The 19,755-nt window shown below is 36.3% G+C and overlaps 1 protein-coding gene across 2 annotated transcripts in view; it reads left to right on the top strand.

Moving 5' to 3' along the window:
* Positions 1 to 6,664: 6,664 nt before the first annotated feature.
* The window catches only part of LOC128550099 (uncharacterized protein KIAA0930 homolog), a 29,217-nt gene continuing 16,126 nt past the window's right edge, over positions 6,665 to 19,755 (top strand). Inside the window, exons 1-8 of one of the 2 annotated variants that reach the window (XM_053528257.1) lie at positions 6,665 to 6,794; positions 11,977 to 12,125; positions 12,642 to 12,746; positions 13,352 to 13,429; positions 15,232 to 15,333; positions 16,455 to 16,595; positions 16,979 to 17,179; positions 18,764 to 18,917. In XM_053528257.1, coding sequence (XP_053384232.1) covers positions 6,665 to 6,794; positions 11,977 to 12,125; positions 12,642 to 12,746; positions 13,352 to 13,429; positions 15,232 to 15,333; positions 16,455 to 16,595; positions 16,979 to 17,179; positions 18,764 to 18,917 — 1,060 coding nt within the window. The remainder of the gene's footprint in view (positions 6,795 to 11,976; positions 12,126 to 12,641; positions 12,747 to 13,351; positions 13,430 to 15,231; positions 15,334 to 16,454; positions 16,596 to 16,978; positions 17,180 to 18,763; positions 18,918 to 19,755) is intronic. The other variant, XR_008368058.1, reaches the window with a different exon arrangement.

The following is a 19,755-nucleotide window of genomic DNA, read 5'->3' as shown; positions in this document are numbered from 1 at the left end:
ACATATATACGAGAACCAGCTTCTTGCGTCAAAATTATCACGACGTCACATTTATGATCAAGCCGTATCGAAATTAAATATCTTTAAGATCTTATTGATATACCGACTACATATAAGCAAATACATCTATAAAGTCAGACGACTATTTCTACTGTGCGTTTTACTAGACAGGAACATAACGAGACTATTTTAATGCACCATCTGAAAAAAATAGGCATAATTATTTACAGCGTGTAATTTTATGTTTTCTTATTCTTATTTAATTAGTAATACCCTCAACATATGTCTAAGAAAATTGATTCTTAAAATATTTTCCAGTCCATCGGCAGAAAAAGTTTTGTCATAATAGGCTTTAACACTGAATGTTCTTTTTCAACATATGATCTTATTTACGGAACGTAACCAATATTTACCCCGATTTACTGAAAAGCGTAAAGTGTCCCAGTTTCCCCATTGTCCCAGTTACCCCATTTTACCCTACTATATGTCATTACTTGGGGTTATGGGATTATGGGCATAAGTTGCAGCGTCATTGAATTTTTTTTATTTGGGCATAAGTTGCAGCGTCATTGATTTTTTTTATATGGCGCCACAGCGTCACTGAATTTGTAAAATAAAACGGGAATAAAAAAAGCACTTGATAACTCAGTTCGAATAATAGAAACAGACAGTATAGCCTTATACTGTAGATGTAATTATTTAATGGAAGATATGAAATTCAAAAGACTGCCGGAGACAGAGCCTTGTAGAAATGGGAGACGCATTTAGGTACTTTTATACCACGAAGTGTAGCAAAATAAGTTTCCAATCAAAATTCTTCGATGGAAATTATAGACTTAAACTACTCAAATTTAAAATTTAAATAAACAATAACAAAACTCTTTCGGTCAGAGGTGTTGAGTCCAATTATGACTTTTCGTTACAGGCTTACACTTACCATAGCTACATTTCATACAATGTATTGTTCAAGATTGTTCGATTATTTTGTATGAATACAAATTTGTAAATTTAAGAAAAAGTATATACGTGTATTGCACTTTAAAGTTTCATAGCTTTTCTTGGATTCAGTGTTGTTATATTTTCTGGTCCAGTTTGGGAGTATGCTATTATTCTTCTTCGTTGCATTCTTTGCTTCCAAAGGATCTTTTTACATATTTTATTTAAATATATCCATATTGTTTGTGTCAAACAAATTAAGTAATTCATTCTAGATACCAAATTCAAACATTGATCTTCCCAATTCAGTTTCCTGTATTGTAGCCAGTGATGAGGGCAAAAGGTATTGCCAATATATCAAAACCACATTTAAGAATTTTCCATTTAATACAATAGAGTTTCTGAGTTCTTAAGCTTTAGCAAACTAACAGCCAAACCTTAATAGACAAGTGGCTACTTAATGCAGAATTTACTCTTTACCCATATCACATTTTAATAGACTGTATTCTTATTTTATGTACATCTGTTCACTACTGAGATCTGACTCTGCGTAACTAAGAATGGGGAAAATATAAAACCAAACTAGGTTGACTTGAAAATGGGCAAATTTTATTTTGCCAAATGATTCAAACAAATAGAAACCTAATATGATAATTTTCCGCATATCTGGGCAAAAAATACGGCCACAGAAGAAACAGAAAGCTAAAAGTGACCTGGGACGCCCGCCCAGATACGCAGTGTCGGATGAGGAGTATGAACAGTAACAACTGAAAGTAGGTAAACGGAATGAAGAAAAAATAATAAAATATTTGTAGTGTTATGTAAATGAGAGATATTTATCATAGCTTTTGAAAACTCGAACTCTTTGTATTGAAAAACGAAACCGTAAGAAATAAACCTTAACACATATAAGTGAGTATTTTAGAATGACTATCACTAGTAGAAGTGATCGCCTCAAGTACAATTGTAACTAGGTAACTGTATAATAAAAAAGTAGTGTTAGAATATTATAAAATTGAAACATTATAAATACTGGTACTTTGTTGTCAGTGGTTGTGCACATATACTAGTTATGAAATGATATAAACATGTATTCCAAATGCAAATAAAAGAATGTGACTAGACTAGAAAATAATACAAAACCGAAGGTATCAGTGTTGTCCCGCCGCCTCAGCCGGTCGAGAATGTAATGGTAACATTGTGTTGATGCGCAACGCCTCAGATAGACTAGTAAGTAAATATACCTTACGAAATTTACAGCAACATTTTGAATTATATGTGTATCAATGGAAGATACAAGCTTTTTCCACAAACAGGCAGAAAACCATAATGCAAAATATGTAAAAAAAAAAAAAAAATAAATAAATAAATAAATAAAAAAAAATAAATCCGCCGGATTATTCTAAAAGAAGGATGGCGTTTCTCGCTGATTGGTTGAAATTGATCATGTGGTTAAACGGAACTCTCTGATTGGCTGTTGCCTAAATGCAAACATTTACCCAAATGCTATACAATGACATAAATTATTTTATCTACCATAAAATGCATAAATGTGTGCAAAATGTCTTCCTAAATCGTCATTTTTTTTATCTTAAACCTCAACAACACCCGTCGCCCCCTCACTCCCACCTTTCTCCCCAACACCGCCTTCGTTTTGTTTATCGAATTTCTTCTGTTTTCGTTTTCTTTATTGTCGAGAAAATGAATATATGCCTATCATTCCGTTTTTATTTTCCTTCGATTTTTATCAAATGTCTTTATTAAAAGAACAATTGTTATAAACCCATTGATATAAAACTTTAGATGCAAACTTTTTTAATACAGTCAATAAATATCATGTTTTAAATTTAAATGATGCAAATTTCATTGTTGTAATCAAGATAATTTGTTGAACCCAACCGAAGATAAATTTATTTTCACTTATTGCAAAGGATGGCGAGCTTGCGAAGTTGTGTCGCCACATGCAGGCAGAACTGTTGATAATGCCCTGTGGACATGCCCAGGTATTATATTACGACCAAAATATGACACTTAATGATTTTAGTTGATATGTATTTCATTTTATGTGAAAACAATTGTTGGATCCCCAGTATGGTTTATTTTAATAATTAGCTTTAATGCGGAGTTGTTGTATTAGCGTCAAATGGATATGTGGTATCATAATCAATCGATCAAACTTAATTTATGATTTAATCATTTTACTCAGTATGTATTTGAATGTTTTATTCAAGCTAAAGAATTTCATTTGTTAATTTGCGTTGCAAACAATTTCATTTTTAAAAACATTCGGCTCTCATCTCTGCGGTGAGTTGTATTATTTCTTTCAATCGCATGTCCAGTCTTTTTAGTAACACTCTTTTCATTAGATGATAGAAGAGCTTGTCTTATAGACCACTAATGTCCCTTTCTTCATGTGTGCAACATAAGATGGACCTTTGATTGTAGGGAAAATTGTTTGAGCATTTTAACAAAGTGATCTTACGCCTATATGATAAACCCTCCCACACTTACCACTGTTGGCACTATGCCAGTACCATTCAAATTTGCTTAACAACCTCAAATGATCATGATGAATCATTAACAAACTTGGTCTGTAGCATCCTTGCAGGGACTGCTCTCAAGTTCATTCAACTGGTTCCTCTTGACCCCAAAAGAACAAAAAATAGAAAAACCTTTGGACAACTACTTTTCATGAACTGTTCTATGAACTTTTTCAAGCTTGTCCTGTAGCACCATTGCCTTGCATTTTCTAAAATTTAATGAAATGGTTGTGCTTAATTCCTTATATGGGGCTGCTAGAGTTAGAAAAAGAAATTTAACCTTTAAACAACTTCTTCTCATGAACTGCTTGAAGGACCTTGATGGTCTAGATCCTTACATGGACTTTTCTTAAGATTTGTACAGGCTTCAGCTTGATCCCTTTTAGGGGCCACAAGCACTGAAAATAGAAAAACCTTCAAACAACTTTTCATGAATAAGGGCCTCTGTGGCAGACTTGTTTTAAGTTTGTTGACTTTGAATCACTTGCCCCTCACCAATGTAAGTCCCAAACCTTGCTTGGGGTGTGTTCATGCGAAGAAGTCCTCCATCTGGCTTACAGAAAGTCAGTGGTTGTACATGCCTGAAACAATGCTTGGAGGGGCACCTAGGGTCTTCCTCCACTATTAAAATCTTGAAAATGACCAAAATTTTGTTGGTATGACAGGTAAAACCAACATAAAAAATCTTCTCATGAACTTTACGAAACTTGTTCTATAGCAGCCTTTCGTGGACCTGTCTTTTGTTCAAATACTTTTGCTTAACTTGATTTGTTTTATGGGCCGCCGGAGCTTGAAATAAATAAACCTTTAAACAACTGCTTGAGAGACCTTTGCTAAACTTGGTCTGTAGCATCCTTGGATGGACCCTTCTCAGGTAAATTCATTTTTTCTGCTTGACTGCAGGTATGGGCCACCAGAGCTGACAAAAGAAAGATCTCAAAGTTCGCATTGGGAGGGGGCCAACAGTGGGACAGCCAGCTAAATCTATTCCTACTTCCCATGAAAAGGTTTGGACAACCAAAAAAAAAAGATCTATTACAGCTTCTTCTTATGAACCACTTTATGAACTTGGAAACTTGATCTGTAGCACTTTTAGTTTGACCTAGAGCTCATGTCTGTTCAAATGGTTACACAATTTGCGGCTGTCACAGTAAAAATTAGAGAAAGCATTACATAACTTTTGACGAAACTGCTTAAGGTAGTTCTGCACATTCAGATCATTTTTTTTCTACAATGTAGAATGTGATTAAACCATGTTGTTTTTTTGTTTGTTTTTTTTTTTCAAAAATTTCAGCATATTTTCGGCAAATAAAAAGATAGGGTCGTGTGTTTTATATTTTGCTAGATTGATTTGAAACAAATGGACCAAACACAGGTTTTCATAGCAGGAGTCTATGGGAAAATCACAACTTGATGACATTTTCTTGAGCAGACTTTTTTCTACAATGTAGATTTTAATGAAACTTTTCACAGTTGTAAATAAACATATGGTCTATGATATGGTGAAATAAAATATATAGGTCTTCTTCTTCTTCCGATGATGTACATAAATCCGATAAAAAAACAACAACAACAAAAACGATAAAAAACCGTGGTCCCGTGACTACGGCGTGACATCCAAACATCTCTTGAAAGCCTCGGCGCTGTCGACCATGGTGACTAGTTCGGGACGCTGGTTCCACAGTCTGGTGGCAGAGGGGAAGAAGGAATGGAGGAAGACGTCAGTGCGGCAGAAGGGGAGAAAGAATTTGACGAGTGACCCCTTGTGTTGATGTAGGCTAGATGGAAGTACCTCTCTGCAGGGATGTCAATGAGGCCGTGGTGATACGGTAGACCATCACGAGCTTGGCGTTGGAGAGGCGATGTTCAAGGGGCTGCCAGCCAATATCAGCAATCATCTGACTGGTGCTGCTTGTTGTGCGGTAGTTCCCCTTGACGAATCGTACAGCGCGGCACTGAACTGCCTCCAGTTGCGTGATATAGAGCAAGAAGAGGAGGTGTCCTATGACTGATCCTTGGGGGGACACCTGAGATCACTGGAGATGGGTCGGATGAGTTTCCCTCAACTAGAACTTGTTGACATCTGTTTGCCAGGAAGCTCCGGATCCATTGCAATAAGTTGCCCCTGATACCGTAGTAGTGTAGTTTGCAGGCTAGTCGTTCGTGGGGGACCTTATCGGAGGCCTTGCTAAAGTCAAGCAAGATGGCATCGATCTGCTCCCCCTCGTCGAGGGCGCTGGCAAGGTCATGCAGTGTGAGGATGAGCTGGCTCTCCGTGGACCTCTACCTCCGGAACCCATGCTGCTGATCGGAAAGTATCCGATGCGTGTCGAGGTGGGTCATGATCTGGCTGTGCAGAATATGTTCAATGAGTTTGCTGCAGACAGAGGTGAGGGAAATGGGTCTGTAGTTCTCTGGCGGGGTCACTATGGTCTCCCTTTTTGAAGATAGGCGTGACGTTGGCATTTCTCCAATCTGTTGGTACTTCACTCTGTCGTACAGATGCTGAAAAGATGAGGGCTAATGAAGGGGCCAGCTCCTCTGAGTGTTCAGGAACTTTGTCGGGATATTGTCTGGACCTGTAGCCTTGTGGGTGTCGAGACCGACCAGAAGCTTCTGCACTCCCTCGGCTCCAACATCAAAGTGATGAATGTCAGGGTGGGGATTGGTACCGAGTGTTGGTATGTTGGTCAGATCCTCCTGAGTGAAGACACTACTAAACTGCCGGTCCTTGTGCTTGTTGTTGAAATATTTTCCCTTAATTAAAGAAATCTGCAAATTTCATGCTGTTTTAACACATTATCCAGAATTATTTAACGTTTCAAACTTTTTAATATAATTTATCTTTAAAAAGTTTGTTATATTGTCGTTTTTTAATAAATTTACTCATGGGTTGCCACTAATTGAAAACATGATTTTCGTTTCCGTATGCCGGGTCTAGGCTTTATTCTAAGTTTTACGGATAAATGACGTTAACTACCTTATTAATATATGACCCTATCATGTGAGTAATTAAGGCCCATTTGGGCATCTTGTTAGATTTTAATGTTTGAATGACCCTGAACATAAAAATATCATATTGCTCTTCAAATATGGCTAAAAAGTGCTAACAGGTCTAGAGATGATAACGATGACTATATATTATGAGCATGAATTAGACGTACCCGGATATACTAATGTTAGTAAACATGGCGGACGAAGAAGAAGTTGAGGAAGTAAATGAAAGTGAAATGAAGACAAGCAGCTCACTGCAGCATATGTTAGCAGTAATCGCTGAAGAAAGGAAAAAAGAAACAGCAACATTTTCTATATCAGGTGGTAAGTCGCGAGAGATAGACACGATTTTCTGGAAAAAATCGAATAAATCCAGATTTCTATGACTTTGATTCACGGAGTTCACGTGATTTAGTTAGCATTTGAGCTTCGACACACGCATGTCACTGTAACCCCTCGGTTTTTGACTTTGGGTGTCATTTTTCGATTTAAGGGGTGTGGGACATTTTTTATAATTACCAATTAACAGTAAATCTTTTTAAACTGATGAAAAATAAAGGATGTGGTCAGGTTACCAGACCACTAACCACTGCCAAAAATAAGTGTAAATAAACAAGCCTTTATAGAGTTTTTTTGACAAGAAATATGGCAGTGAATTTGTTACAGTTATTTTTCAATTAAAAGCAAGGCAGTGGTGTTAAAGTCGGAATACAGGCAGGACGATGGTGTGCCTGCTCAGGGCCGGCAAAATCAATTGTCCAAGTTGTATATTTGCGAGTCCGGACAACTGAATTTTTGCAATTTACTTGTCCATGGACAAGTGAAAACTGAGCATCTGCTTTCCTATTTTTGACTAAAATTCAACTGTATTTTTACATTTATTGATAACCTGGATGTTTATATCTTCAAGCAGAAGTAGTTTATAGTGTAATTATTTAATTAATGGTTGCAAATAAAATATCTGGCACTATTATTTTCCCCCGTATATCTGTTGCTTCGGTGGGTTTGGTAAGTGATTTAGACCGAACCATAATTTTGACTGGTTACCAAAAGATCGCGCATAAAATCTGCATTTCCTATGTTAGAAATCAGCACAGTCTGCATTGTCATTTGCAAGCAGATTACGATTTTCAATTCAATTTATGATGGATTTCCTAATTAGATCCTCTTCAAAAAGTCTGGTAAAGCTGATAATCCGCCCCTCCAAAAAGACCAAAAAAGACTATGATTGTAAGTATGATTCGTCCAAACGCAAACATGAATTTCAAGATTCCTGGTTGTCGGACTTCCCATGGCTTCATGTTGACGAATCTGGCATTACTTCTTGCAAATTTGCATGCAACTTCCTCTGTTAGCCGATACGAAATGTGGTTTATACATGGGACAACTTGTGAGTCATAAGGACACCTTAAATGCACAAGAAAAAAGTGCAAAACATGCAACATGTCATTTAAAATCCGAATGTTAAACACAAAAGAAGTGTATTATACTAAATTTGAGGGAGACCTTGATAAAACTATAAGTATAATGAGGGGCAAACAGACAGGTTTAAAATGTTGTTCGACACAGCCTATGCAGTTGCCAGAAATCGAAAGCCTTTCATTGCTTATGAATATATTTGTGACATTCAAAAAACAAATGGTCTCGATCTTGGTAATGATCATCTCAGTAGGAAAGCCTGTGTTGAATTTGTGAAGTCAATTGCTGGTTCACTACATAATACTTTGGTGTCTGATTCTAGCACTGACTTGGCTATTGTTGATCAAGAGTGTATCCTTGTCAGATTTATTGATCCGGAAACAAAGGCTCCAGTTACCAGTATTGCAAGTATTGAGCCACTGCATACTCCTGATGCAAATGGTGTTTTTTTTTTCAGCAATTAGGAGCGGACTGCATACAATAGGTATTGACATTGACAGTTGTAATAAACCTGCACTTGCATACGTGAATATGGATGGTGCCAGTGTGAATATGGGTGCTAAAAATGGTGTAGCTAGAAAATTATCAGACTGTGTGGACCATACAGTTGTAATAACTCACTGTGTTGCTCACCGCCTTGAGCTGGGGGTTTTGGATGCAGCCAAAAATGAATCTTATCTTGAGCAATTTGAAAGTACTATAAAACATATCTACAGATTCTATTCAACCAGCCCGAAAAGAAGAGCAAACCTTCATAGTATTCCTGAAGTTTTAGAAAATGAACTTACAATGTATTCTGATAATACAATCCATTTTTTGGGTGCCAAGCAAACGTCGTGCAGACAGGCAGCAGCAGTAACAGCTGTTGTTAATGATTTTGTAGCCACTGTTACACACCTCGAGCAGATACTTGAAACATCTAAAAGAGTGGACGAGAAAGGTCAAGCAAAGAAAATTCACAGTGATATTACTCAGGTGAAATTTGTAAAGTACATGCATTTGATGCTTGATGTATTAAGCATGTGACCTCTGTTAGCCAGTTGTTTCAAGTGAATGATCTACTTATTTTTGAAGTTCAAGAATCTGTAGACACATTGTATACTCACCTTCATGCTATGACAGTTACACCTGGAGAAAGTTTGAAGGAATTCTATGATACATTTGGCGCAGACTCCAGGGTCTATAAGGGTGTCAAACTGAATGGCCCATTGCCATCTAGAATGATAAGATATATAGATCTGTCACTCATGACCATTATTCTATGGTGTACAAAAGGTAAAAGTATGTTCTTTACAGTTTAAAAGCATCTTACAGTTTGTACATATGTCAATAGAAAAGTTTAGAAAGGCTGGGCAGCCAATTCTCACTTGAATGATACCAACAAGGGAGCTTAAGTGAAAGTAGGGTGCGGCGAAGAAAGCCTAGAATGTTATTTGCTTACCATGTGATATTGAGGTCTATCAGATAATAATAATTCTGCACAGTTCACTTTGCTATAGATGTAGTAAAGACATATTTACAATATACAGTGAACCTGAAAATTAAACTTTGTTCGCATTCTTAGTTTCTACATGACTAGTTTGTACTGATGCAGGAACCCTTGCTTGCCTGACGAAATTTGGTGCAAAAATTCATATTGCTGAAAATTTGATCACAAGTTCATTAAATTTTGTGTCATCACTGATGCATTCAGAATTATTTTAGCGGTCATATGGGAATACTGTGTGCTGAAATGCACAAAAATGAGCACCTGCATTCCAGGTACTGCTTGTGGGAATCCCACCATAATCAGTCAACCTGTGTGAAAACTGCACCATATTTTATTGTTTCATTTAGTACAGCTGGCTATGTAAATCATTGTCTAGGATTACAGAAGTTCTGTATTTCTAGACAAACCATACTATGTGTAATATATAGTAATAACATCTTTAATTAATTCAGAATAAAGGCTATTGTAAGAAGACAAAAGCATTGAATAAACTAGTATTGACCAGTCTAAGTATATTGTCCAAAATTGAACCTGACCAGGACACAATGCCAAGGACCAAAACTGAATCGACCAGTATTGACCACTATACTTTTTAATGCACAAAACTTTATATTATTCAAATTGCTTTATTATTTTTATATTACTATTACAGCCTGTGCTAATCTGTGAATGTACATTCTGTAAAAGTGTTTAATAAACCAGTACTGACCAACCAAGAGTGGCTATAGTATTGAATCGACCAGTATTGACCGGTATTGACCACTATTAACCGGTTTTAACCGGTATTGACCGCCGGCCCGGTCAGTACTCATATTGACCGGCTTTTTGCCAACATTGAACCATAGGGTTGCTAAATTGTCGCTAATTTAATTGAGTTTCTTGTACTGTCATATTCTAGGGAACTAACCTTACCCAGGGTTTCAGAAATCCCATGTCCTGAGACTGCGGGCTACAAGACAATTCTGTTGGGCTACTAAAACATTTTAGGGTGAACCCGCCTTGCAGGCAAAAATACTGGTAGCCCAGTGGGCAAGCAATAAATTTGCAGATTTCTAAAACCTTGCTTACCAGAGAAATTAAAAACAACAGAATCTAATCTTGCCAGTTTCTTGTGAAATCAGGTATTACTTTGATCAGTGTGTCAAAAAATCTAGACGAAAGTTGTCATGAAAGTGCAAAGAAAGCGTCTTTGAAGTCATAGATAAACAAGATTTATTTGGTACTAGGGAGATTTCGTTGTATGTTTTTAGGAAATTTTCATTTGCCTGTTGACAGGTAATGTTCATAAACATCACAAGTGCACAGTGAAGATGTTTTTTTTCTTAGGGATGTCTATTTTTAGCTCGACTATTCGAAGTATGGAGAGCTATCCTACTCGACCTGGCGTTGGCGTCCTTTCGCGTCTGCACTTTGGTTAAAGTTTTGATGCACTTTCTCTTTATCTTTGTTATTACTTGATGGATTTACTTCAAACTTATATAATTGTTCCTCATCATCACCCACATCATATGGCACAAAGGTCATAACTCTGGCACCAATATTTCATGAATTATCCCCCTTTTTACTTAGAATTCCAAGTTAAAGTTTTGGTGCACTTTCACTTTATCTCAGTTATTACTAAATGGATCTGATCCAAACTTAAAATAGTTGTTCAGCATCATCACCCACATGATATGGCTTAAGGGTCATAACTCTGGCACCAATATTTCATGATTTATACCCCCATTTTACTCAGAATTTCAGGTTAAAGTTTTGGTGCACTTTCACTTTATCTCAATTATTACTACCGGTATGTGGATTTGATTCAAACTTAAAATAGTTGTTCAATATCTTCACTCACATCATTTGACACAAGGGCCATAACTCTTGCACCAGTATTCATGAATTATCCCCCATTTATACTTAGAATTTCAGGTTAAAAGTTTTGGTGCACTTTTACTCTATCTCAGTTAAAATTGTATGGATTTAATTAAAACTTAAAATAGTTGTTCAGCATCATCACTCACATCATATGACACAAGGGCCATAGCTTTTGCACCAATATTTCATGAATTATCCCCCTTTTTACTTACAATTTCAGGTTAAAGTTTTGATGTACTTTCACTCCAACTCAGTTATTACTGAATAGATTTGATTCAAACTTAAAATAGTTGTTCCATCTTATCACCCACATCATATGACACATAGTCCATAACTCTGCCATCTCTCTTATTACTTAATACTTTTGACACAGACTGAAGCTATTGTCCAATATTTCATCCATGTTAGAGTCATTAAACACCCAAGTGACAGGTCCAGCTTCGTCAAATGTGCCCAGTTTCACTATCCAGCATCGAATAGTTGAGCACGCTGTCTCCTGTGACAGCTCTTGTTATTTTAAATAGCCATGGATATCAGATTTCAGAAGTGATTTTTCCTTATCGTGTACCTGGACCTGTATATTAGTAAAATATAGATGATGCTCTGGTCAGAAAACAGATTCCCTAGTCTGTGAATAAGTTGAAAAAAAACACATTTATTGACACTAACAAATCAGTTAGATTAAGAACTGTTTGTCTTTGAGAATTCACAATATTGCAGGATTTTGAAATTTTGTAGAGTTTGAAGTGGTATCTGGTGACACAGTGAAGTTCTGGACCAGCTTGTTTGAGCAATATTTCCTCATGTCAGATGGTGCAGATGGTATGAGAGATGATATGCTGTTCTATGTTAGACGAGTGAAAGGAGAAAAACTTTCATTCATGAAGGTAACTTAAATAACCATTTTTTATATGCCCGTCTCTCTAAAAGAACACCCGTGGCGAGCGGGCGGCTGGGTGGCTGTCTGCGTCCAAAAGCATGTCCGCTCTCTAAGTCGAACAGGTCTCACCCGATCTTCACCAAACTTGCTGACAATGTTTGTGGGCATAATATCTCGACCAAGTTCGATAACCAGCCAAATCACCCCAGGCACTCTTGGATTATGGCCCTTGAATTACTCGAAAAACTGGCAATTTAGCCTTGTCTGCTCTCTAGTTTTCATCCAATCTTAGACGAGCATATTTTGTGATAGTCTGGCACTCTTGTTTCCCATTTATATAAAATACCATGTATTCTGAAATGCATAATATGTATACCCCGAATAACTCAGCTTTTAAACCTTTTAAAAACATAACTCTGTCTAAGATGGAGTACAGTTTGAAGTTAAAAAGAACCAGAAACAGTTTGGTAATTAACCTCTGTAATACATCTCATGATTGTTTTTTTTTCTTTTTCATTTTCAGACAGAAATAGAAGTGTACAGAAAACATTCCAAAAAGCAGCCCACCTTTGATGACACCAGTATTAATTGGGAGGAAACTGTTTATCTTAATATCATTTTACATCAAGTAAGTAAGTTGTTGTTTAGGATCAGGCAGTACATTAAATATCTGTGTAATAGAATTCTGCTTAAGCCAGTGATAGTTGGCATAAAGGTGTTTCATTACCTCTTATTAATTATTAGATAATCAAACTGAGGCTGCATGGAAGAGCACCTGGGTAGAGCCGCTGATCTTACATAACTCAACTAAATGACTCCCTCACATAAAGAATTCTATACCCTAACCCTTAGCCTGCTGGCGGCAGATGATTCTGCCTTTGCGACCAGTGCAGACCAAGATCAGCCTGCACATCCGTGCAGTCTGATCATGGTCTGCACTGTTCGCTATTCAGTCAGTAAATTTTCAGTGAAAACCCCTTTGAATAATAAGTGGTACTGTCCAAATTGAAAGATGGACTAGTCCATTATAGAAATATAGCAGGTTAAGGGTTAAGTAAGGTTTCAAAAACCACATCAGTGAGGGGAAAGTGTTTCTAAGTCAGCAGCTGTAAGCAGTTGCCATGGAGATTCTTTCTGTTTCATTTAATGCTCTATGGATACCGTACAGAAATTTGAAAGTTGTAAAATGTCTAAATAATGATATGTAAACATGTTATTTCTGTTTATTTTCAGTTTGTATATACCATGACCTGTGCTGTGTGTACAAGAACTGCCAAAAATAATTTACAGATACTTAAAAAGTACTCTCAGGTATCTTGTTCGAACTTGTTATATGAATACAGGCAATTGATTAAAGACACTCAGATAAAAATCTATATAAAGGTTGACTATTAATGGAGTTTCTTAAAAATTGATCTCAGATCTCCATGAAAGTTTACAACAGATTTGTACAGGAGGTACAATGATGCTGATTTTTTCATAAGTTTTAAAACTATTTCTTTGTGCTATAAATACCTGATTTTTCATGGATTTCAATGAAAATTACATGTTTCTGTTTATTTAATTTAAGAAATAAAACTTAAAGCTACTTGCTCACAGTTGGGGTAAAAATTTTTTAACATGTTCATTTCTGCCAAAATTGACATAGAATGCATATATGACACTATAAATTGATAAAGTGGGTGAAAGGAAGTGTAATATCGTCGCACCACGTAATTTTACGCACACCTATTTCGACGCCATTTTTGTTTTGACCTCGTTCTCGATTAACTTGGGGTTTCCGATGACGTAGTTACTCGGTGTAATGACAGAAAACATCATGGTTACTTTTACCGATAAAAATGTTGGAAAGTTCAGGATTTGAAGATATTTATCAACTTACATTTATCCTATACATGATTTTTAATGTTTCTACTAATGCAAATTTTCATCCATTTTAAAAACTTCCCTGTGGAAGCTTAGATTAAAAAAGTTACTGGAAATTTTGTTGTACGTCTGCAGCCGACTTTGGTGCTATCAAGGTCACATCACTGCCATGTGACATATGTAGTCGCACTATTTTATGCACTGTTTTGGAAGGTGTACGCATTATATATCAATGCGACCATTACTACACACTTCATTTTTTTTCTCTTGTCAAGTAGGCTGCGAACACTGGGATCATCTAAAGTTTTGTATAAAACAAAATGTGCCAAATTCCTCTGTAAACACTGCAGTCCAGAAAAATGAAAGAAAAAACATCAGACAGTGTGTATTAAAAAAGCAGAGTGACTATTTATGTTCTTAGCCCCTTATGTTCATGAATGTTAAAATGTTTTCAGATTTATTTATATCCTTTGGCCTTAATATTGATTATCTACTTGCATCTGCTTTTGTGTCAAGTTTTATTGCAGCATCCATGACAGTTATGGTGTAGCACATTGCTTACAGTGATTGCACAAATAATTAAGCCAATCAAAAGCTTCGTAACAAGTATCATGTAAGATGCGTCGAAATAGGTGTGTTAGAAAAAAGTATGGCCGACCACACTAGTTGTTGTTTACCTTTTGATTTCTGGCAGTCAGTTGTTTAGAATAAGATGTTATTGGTATGATTCAGTGCATAAAAGGTTAGTGCACATGCATCATCTAATAGAGTCACGTATTGTTACTGAATGAAAAAGCGCGGCCATGTTGCTTGTTATGTGCGTCGAAACTGGTGAGTCTGGGATATATTGGTAATGAAGACTGTTTATTTCTGATATTACTTCCAAAGTGTTTCCTTCTAAACAATACTTTTGGTGATTTATAAGGATATCTTACAGAACTCATACATATTGCACCACAGGTCATTTTCACAGCACCCACATTTGATCAGTTTTTGAGAGAAAAACTTTTAGGCATGAACATGTAATTAAAAAATGATTGTATTGATAATTTGGCTGTTTGGTGGATATTTGTGTTGTATTTTATGTCTGAAAATGATTTTATCTTGCCCTTTTCTTAAAGTCCAGGATGCTAAATTCACTTTTAAACCAGATTTCAATTTACATTTTTGTAAAATCTGCACAAAAGAAATTAAACTATTATTTGACACAGTATGTATTTTGATTTGAATATTTTTTGTACATACAGCGAGTATACCCATCACCAAGTAGGAGAAGAATGGACAGTAAGGGGACGCAAGAAGAAATATGTTATCCAAATATATTTTTCACTGTGGATAATTTTGAAGAGGTGAGTATGACAATCCTTTCATAATGTTCTTACGTGTTTGTTTTGTATGTAGGTTCTATCATTGTATTGATTAGGAAAGATCGTTTTTGGAAAATTCAGTCTTAGAACCTGTGTTATTATATATGCACACAAAATATGAGACTTATTGGTACAGACTGGCACAGAACCATGCATTACAACATGGTAAAGAGGGAATTGTAATGAATTTGTATGGTTGAAATTATTAATTATCTAGATTGGTATTCTTTATAATAAAGCTTTCATTTACTGTGTTTGGGTTGAAAATACTTTAAAAATATGGAAAGTTTTTCATAAACATCTCACTTCAGATTACTTCCATAATTGAATGTGATTTTATTCCTCTGTTGTGTAAATGTTTTCCATTACAAATTTGACAAAGAAACCTCTATAGAACACCATTAATCTTTTCCGTGGTTCAAAGTTGTATTTTGATGCCTATATTAATTTTAGAAAGTCTAACTCAGTTCCTACCAAGTTTATAACCTCACCATAGTACAAACTGGGAATATATTACATATATAGTGGGAACTTAAAAAAAATTGTTAAAGGTGTTGGTGCGATTTTGAAATGATTTTGCAGAAATGTTTCTTGGGTGACATTCTAAAAAGAATATTCATATTCTGCTTTGTCAAAAAGAGCATGGTCACCAGAGCTAAAAATAGAAAATTCTTCAAATGCAATCTCCTAAACCACTGGTCTGATATTGAAATAATTACATAGAAATGTTCCTTTGGTAAATCTCTACTAAAATCATTAAAAGACATCTTAACTTGTCAAAAAAACATGACTGTCTGGGTTGGGTCTAGTTTCCTTATATGACTGTACGGAAATGTATTCCTCTGCATGCCAGTTTTCAAAGTTACTGTCAAAAATGTTTCTTCGTTATACATATTTGAGTTGCGAAACTCATAAGGTCACCATGGCCTTCTTGTTTTGCATGCAAATGGAGTAAATACCCTTGATTTGATCTGCTTATGTTTTTTGCAGAACAGTAAACTTGTTAATGTGGATTTAGTAACATTAGATACAATTTGACTCAGTATCAAGTGTCTCGCTTGTTTTGATCTGAATCTTAATATTTTCTGGTTGTTTTATTTCAGGCATTTACAGATATAGTAGTACGAGATAGTGAACTAGTCACAGTAGAGTTAGTGGCCTCGGATAGAGACGGTGAGCTTCAGGGAGTTATCTTTCTGGGCTCAATACGATATGAACATCTAAAGAAGGTTTATGATGCAAGGGTAGGAAGACATTTTGTAGTAATTTTGAATGCAAATATGAAATGTTCTGCTGTTTTAAGTATAGTTTTGCAGACAGTTACAGTATAAAATAGAATCAGGTACAATATGTGAGAATGTAAGACCTACTGCTGACAAATAAAAGATATTATATAAAACAAACAAGTCATCTTCTGATATCAAGTCTTTTCAATAGTCCTAAAGCATTTGAGTGCATTCAGTAAACTTTATTGTGAAATTGCAATAAATAATATTTCAGAAATGTTTTATCAATTTACTGAAAAAAATATATGTAACAAGTCTGTTCATTTATAAGACTGTATCCAGTTTAAAACAAAAAAACTGAAAGTCAGATTTAAATATCGCAGTCCATGATTCTTTTTTAGTCGAGCCTTACAAGTAAAATGGTGCAGCGAATGTCACTAGGTTGGATCAGTAAAACACATAAAAGAGTAGAGTATGTCCGAATGAGAGGTCCGTCTGGCAAGGGGTTTGCTGAGATAGCAGTTTCTAGGATGAAGGGGTCAGGACCAGAGACCCCTGACCTTGAAAACTTTCCTGTCGATGATTTTGATGATAATCAGCAGGTAAGACTTTTGAAGAAGAAGTTTGTTTTTTTTAAAGATAGGAATATTGGGTTTTGTTTGTCTCTTTTGTTGTCTTATAGTTATTAGTATGCTGGTCAGAGAGTGCCTCTTCATACCCATGAACTAAATTATATCTGCTATTTCATCTGGACTGTTGTGCTTTGTTCTTCTTGAAAAGCTACCTAATGTATTAATTTAGTAATGTAAAACTATATTCAGCTGACTTAAATATTTATCTGTAATATTCTTTGTTTTCAGAGTGATGATGGAGGTATATCAATAATTTTGAATTTGCCTTTACATTTCCCAAAACATATACACAAAGCACAATAAAACCAAACTGTTGAACTTACTTATTTGAAATACATTTTCTGTTTTACATATACTTGAAATTAATTGGAAACTGTCAGATGCTTAAACAAAAAAATATATATTTTATCACTAACCAAAGTTTGGCCACTAATGCTAGTTGGAAAACAAAAAAGAACTTTTAAGAATGAATTGCACAAGTTTCCCTGGTTTCCTTATTGCAGCAATAGTTACACTAAATGCAGAATGGCAGTTCTCCCTTATGTAGACATTCCTAGTATGTTAAAGCTACTGATTCACAAATGAGGGGAAATGTTTCTTACTTTTATGTAACATCACTGTTACATGTTGATTAACTTGGTTGTGCTAAAGCATTCTTTTTAACCTTTTCAAACATTGATTATGATTAAACATTTATATTTTGAAGACATGCAAAAATATAAGACACTAACTTTACATATCTTTACACAAAAAGCCACTTCTGCAAAATACTGGTTTTTCAAAACAGTTTCGATAGCTTACTTAGAAACCTTGCTTGGTATGAAGAATTCTTTCACATGAGGGAGCCACCCAGCTTCTTAGCTTGCCCATGCCTGAAATATTGCCTGGAGGGGCACCTGGAGTCTTCCTGCATGGGGGGCATCTGGAGTCTTCCTGCATGGGGGGCATCTGGAGTCTTCCTGCATGGGGGGCATCTGGAGTCTTCCTGCATGGGGGGCACCTGGAGTCTTCCTGCATGGGGGGCACCTGGAGTCTTCCTGCATGGCGGGCACCTGGAGTCTTCCTGCATGGGGGGCACCTGGAGTCTTCCTGCATGGGGGGCACCTGGAGTCTTCCTGCATGGGGGGCACCTGGAGTCTTCCTGCATGGGGGGCACCTGGAGTCTTCCTGCATGGGGGGCATCTGGAGTCTTCCTGCATGGGGGGCACCTGGAGTCTTCCTGCATGGGGGGCATCTGGAGTCTTCCTGCATGGGGGGCACCTGGAGTCTTCCTGCATGGGGGGCATCTGGAGTCTTCCTGCATGGGGGGCACCTGTAGTCTTCCTGCATGGAGGGCACCTGGAGTCTTCCTGCATGGAGGGCACCTGGAGTCTTCCTGCATGGGGGGCACCTGGAGTCTTCCTCCAGTGTGACTAATAATGTGACCCCACAAAAACATTATAATGCAACAGAGTGTTAAAGAATTCTGAGACAATTTCATCTCTACTGAAAATTTATGAATGAGTTGCTTTAACACTATGAATTGCACAACTTCTCCTTGCTTCCTCATTACAGCAAAATACTTATACACAACGCAGAATGAGTGATCCTAGTCAAGCAATCACATCCTTTATGCAGCGTGCAATAAAAAAGTCTCGCTCAGAGACGGAAAATGTTGATATTATAGGAACTGGGGAACAAGAGGTAGAGGCTGGTACTCTACATGATGGTTAGTATACAAAGTAATTATAAAAATAACAACTTTATCGGGCTTTATTCTATACTTTCTTATTTTTCTCTTCCAATTAGCTTTCCATATTTGCACCATGTGACCATATGAAAATCTTTCACTGGTTGAAGGTGTGAATGGGAATATCTGGCTTGAGGGTAACTGTTTTGGCAGTAACTAGGCTTTGCTGAGTTACCGCAAAACAGTTACCCGAGAGCCAGACATTGCCATCTGCACCTTCAACTAAAGATAGATTCTTTTTCTTGCATGCTGTACTCTTTAATTTATAGAATATATGAAGTAAAATGAGGGTTGAGAGAATCTGTGTTTCTGTATTCTTCCTGTTTATATTTCCGATATAATTACACTGAGATCTTAGGTTTCATGTGTAGAGAAACAAAATTATAAGAATTTTGCATATTCATTATTTCAAAATCTGTAATAAATTACAATGGCGCAGACAACCATTAACTACAACATGAAACTGATCATTAAGAAAATATTATAAATAACAAATTAAAACAGTAATAAGTTTTCAACTTAGTGAGCTATGCTTATGGGTATTTTTTTAGCTCACCTGATGAGCTTTTATGACCGCTCAGTGTCCGTCGTGTGTCGTGTGTCCGTCAACATTTTCTAAAAAATCTTCTTGAAAACCACTGGGCAGAATTTCACTAAACTTAAAAGGAATGATCCTTGGGTGGCCCCCTTTCAAAATTTTTCAAAGAATTGAACTCCATGCAGAACTCTGGTTGCCATGGCAACCAAAAGGAAAAATTTTAAAAATCTTATCCGAAACTGCAAGGCCTAGACCATCTAATGGTCCTCTATGAAGATT

Source organism: Mercenaria mercenaria, chromosome 17 (assembly GCF_021730395.1).
Source record: "Mercenaria mercenaria strain notata chromosome 17, MADL_Memer_1, whole genome shotgun sequence".
NCBI lineage: Eukaryota > Metazoa > Mollusca > Bivalvia > Venerida > Veneridae > Mercenaria > Mercenaria mercenaria.
The sequence above is the reverse complement of the archived record's forward strand: the minus strand, read 5'-3'. Positions and strand labels throughout refer to the sequence as shown.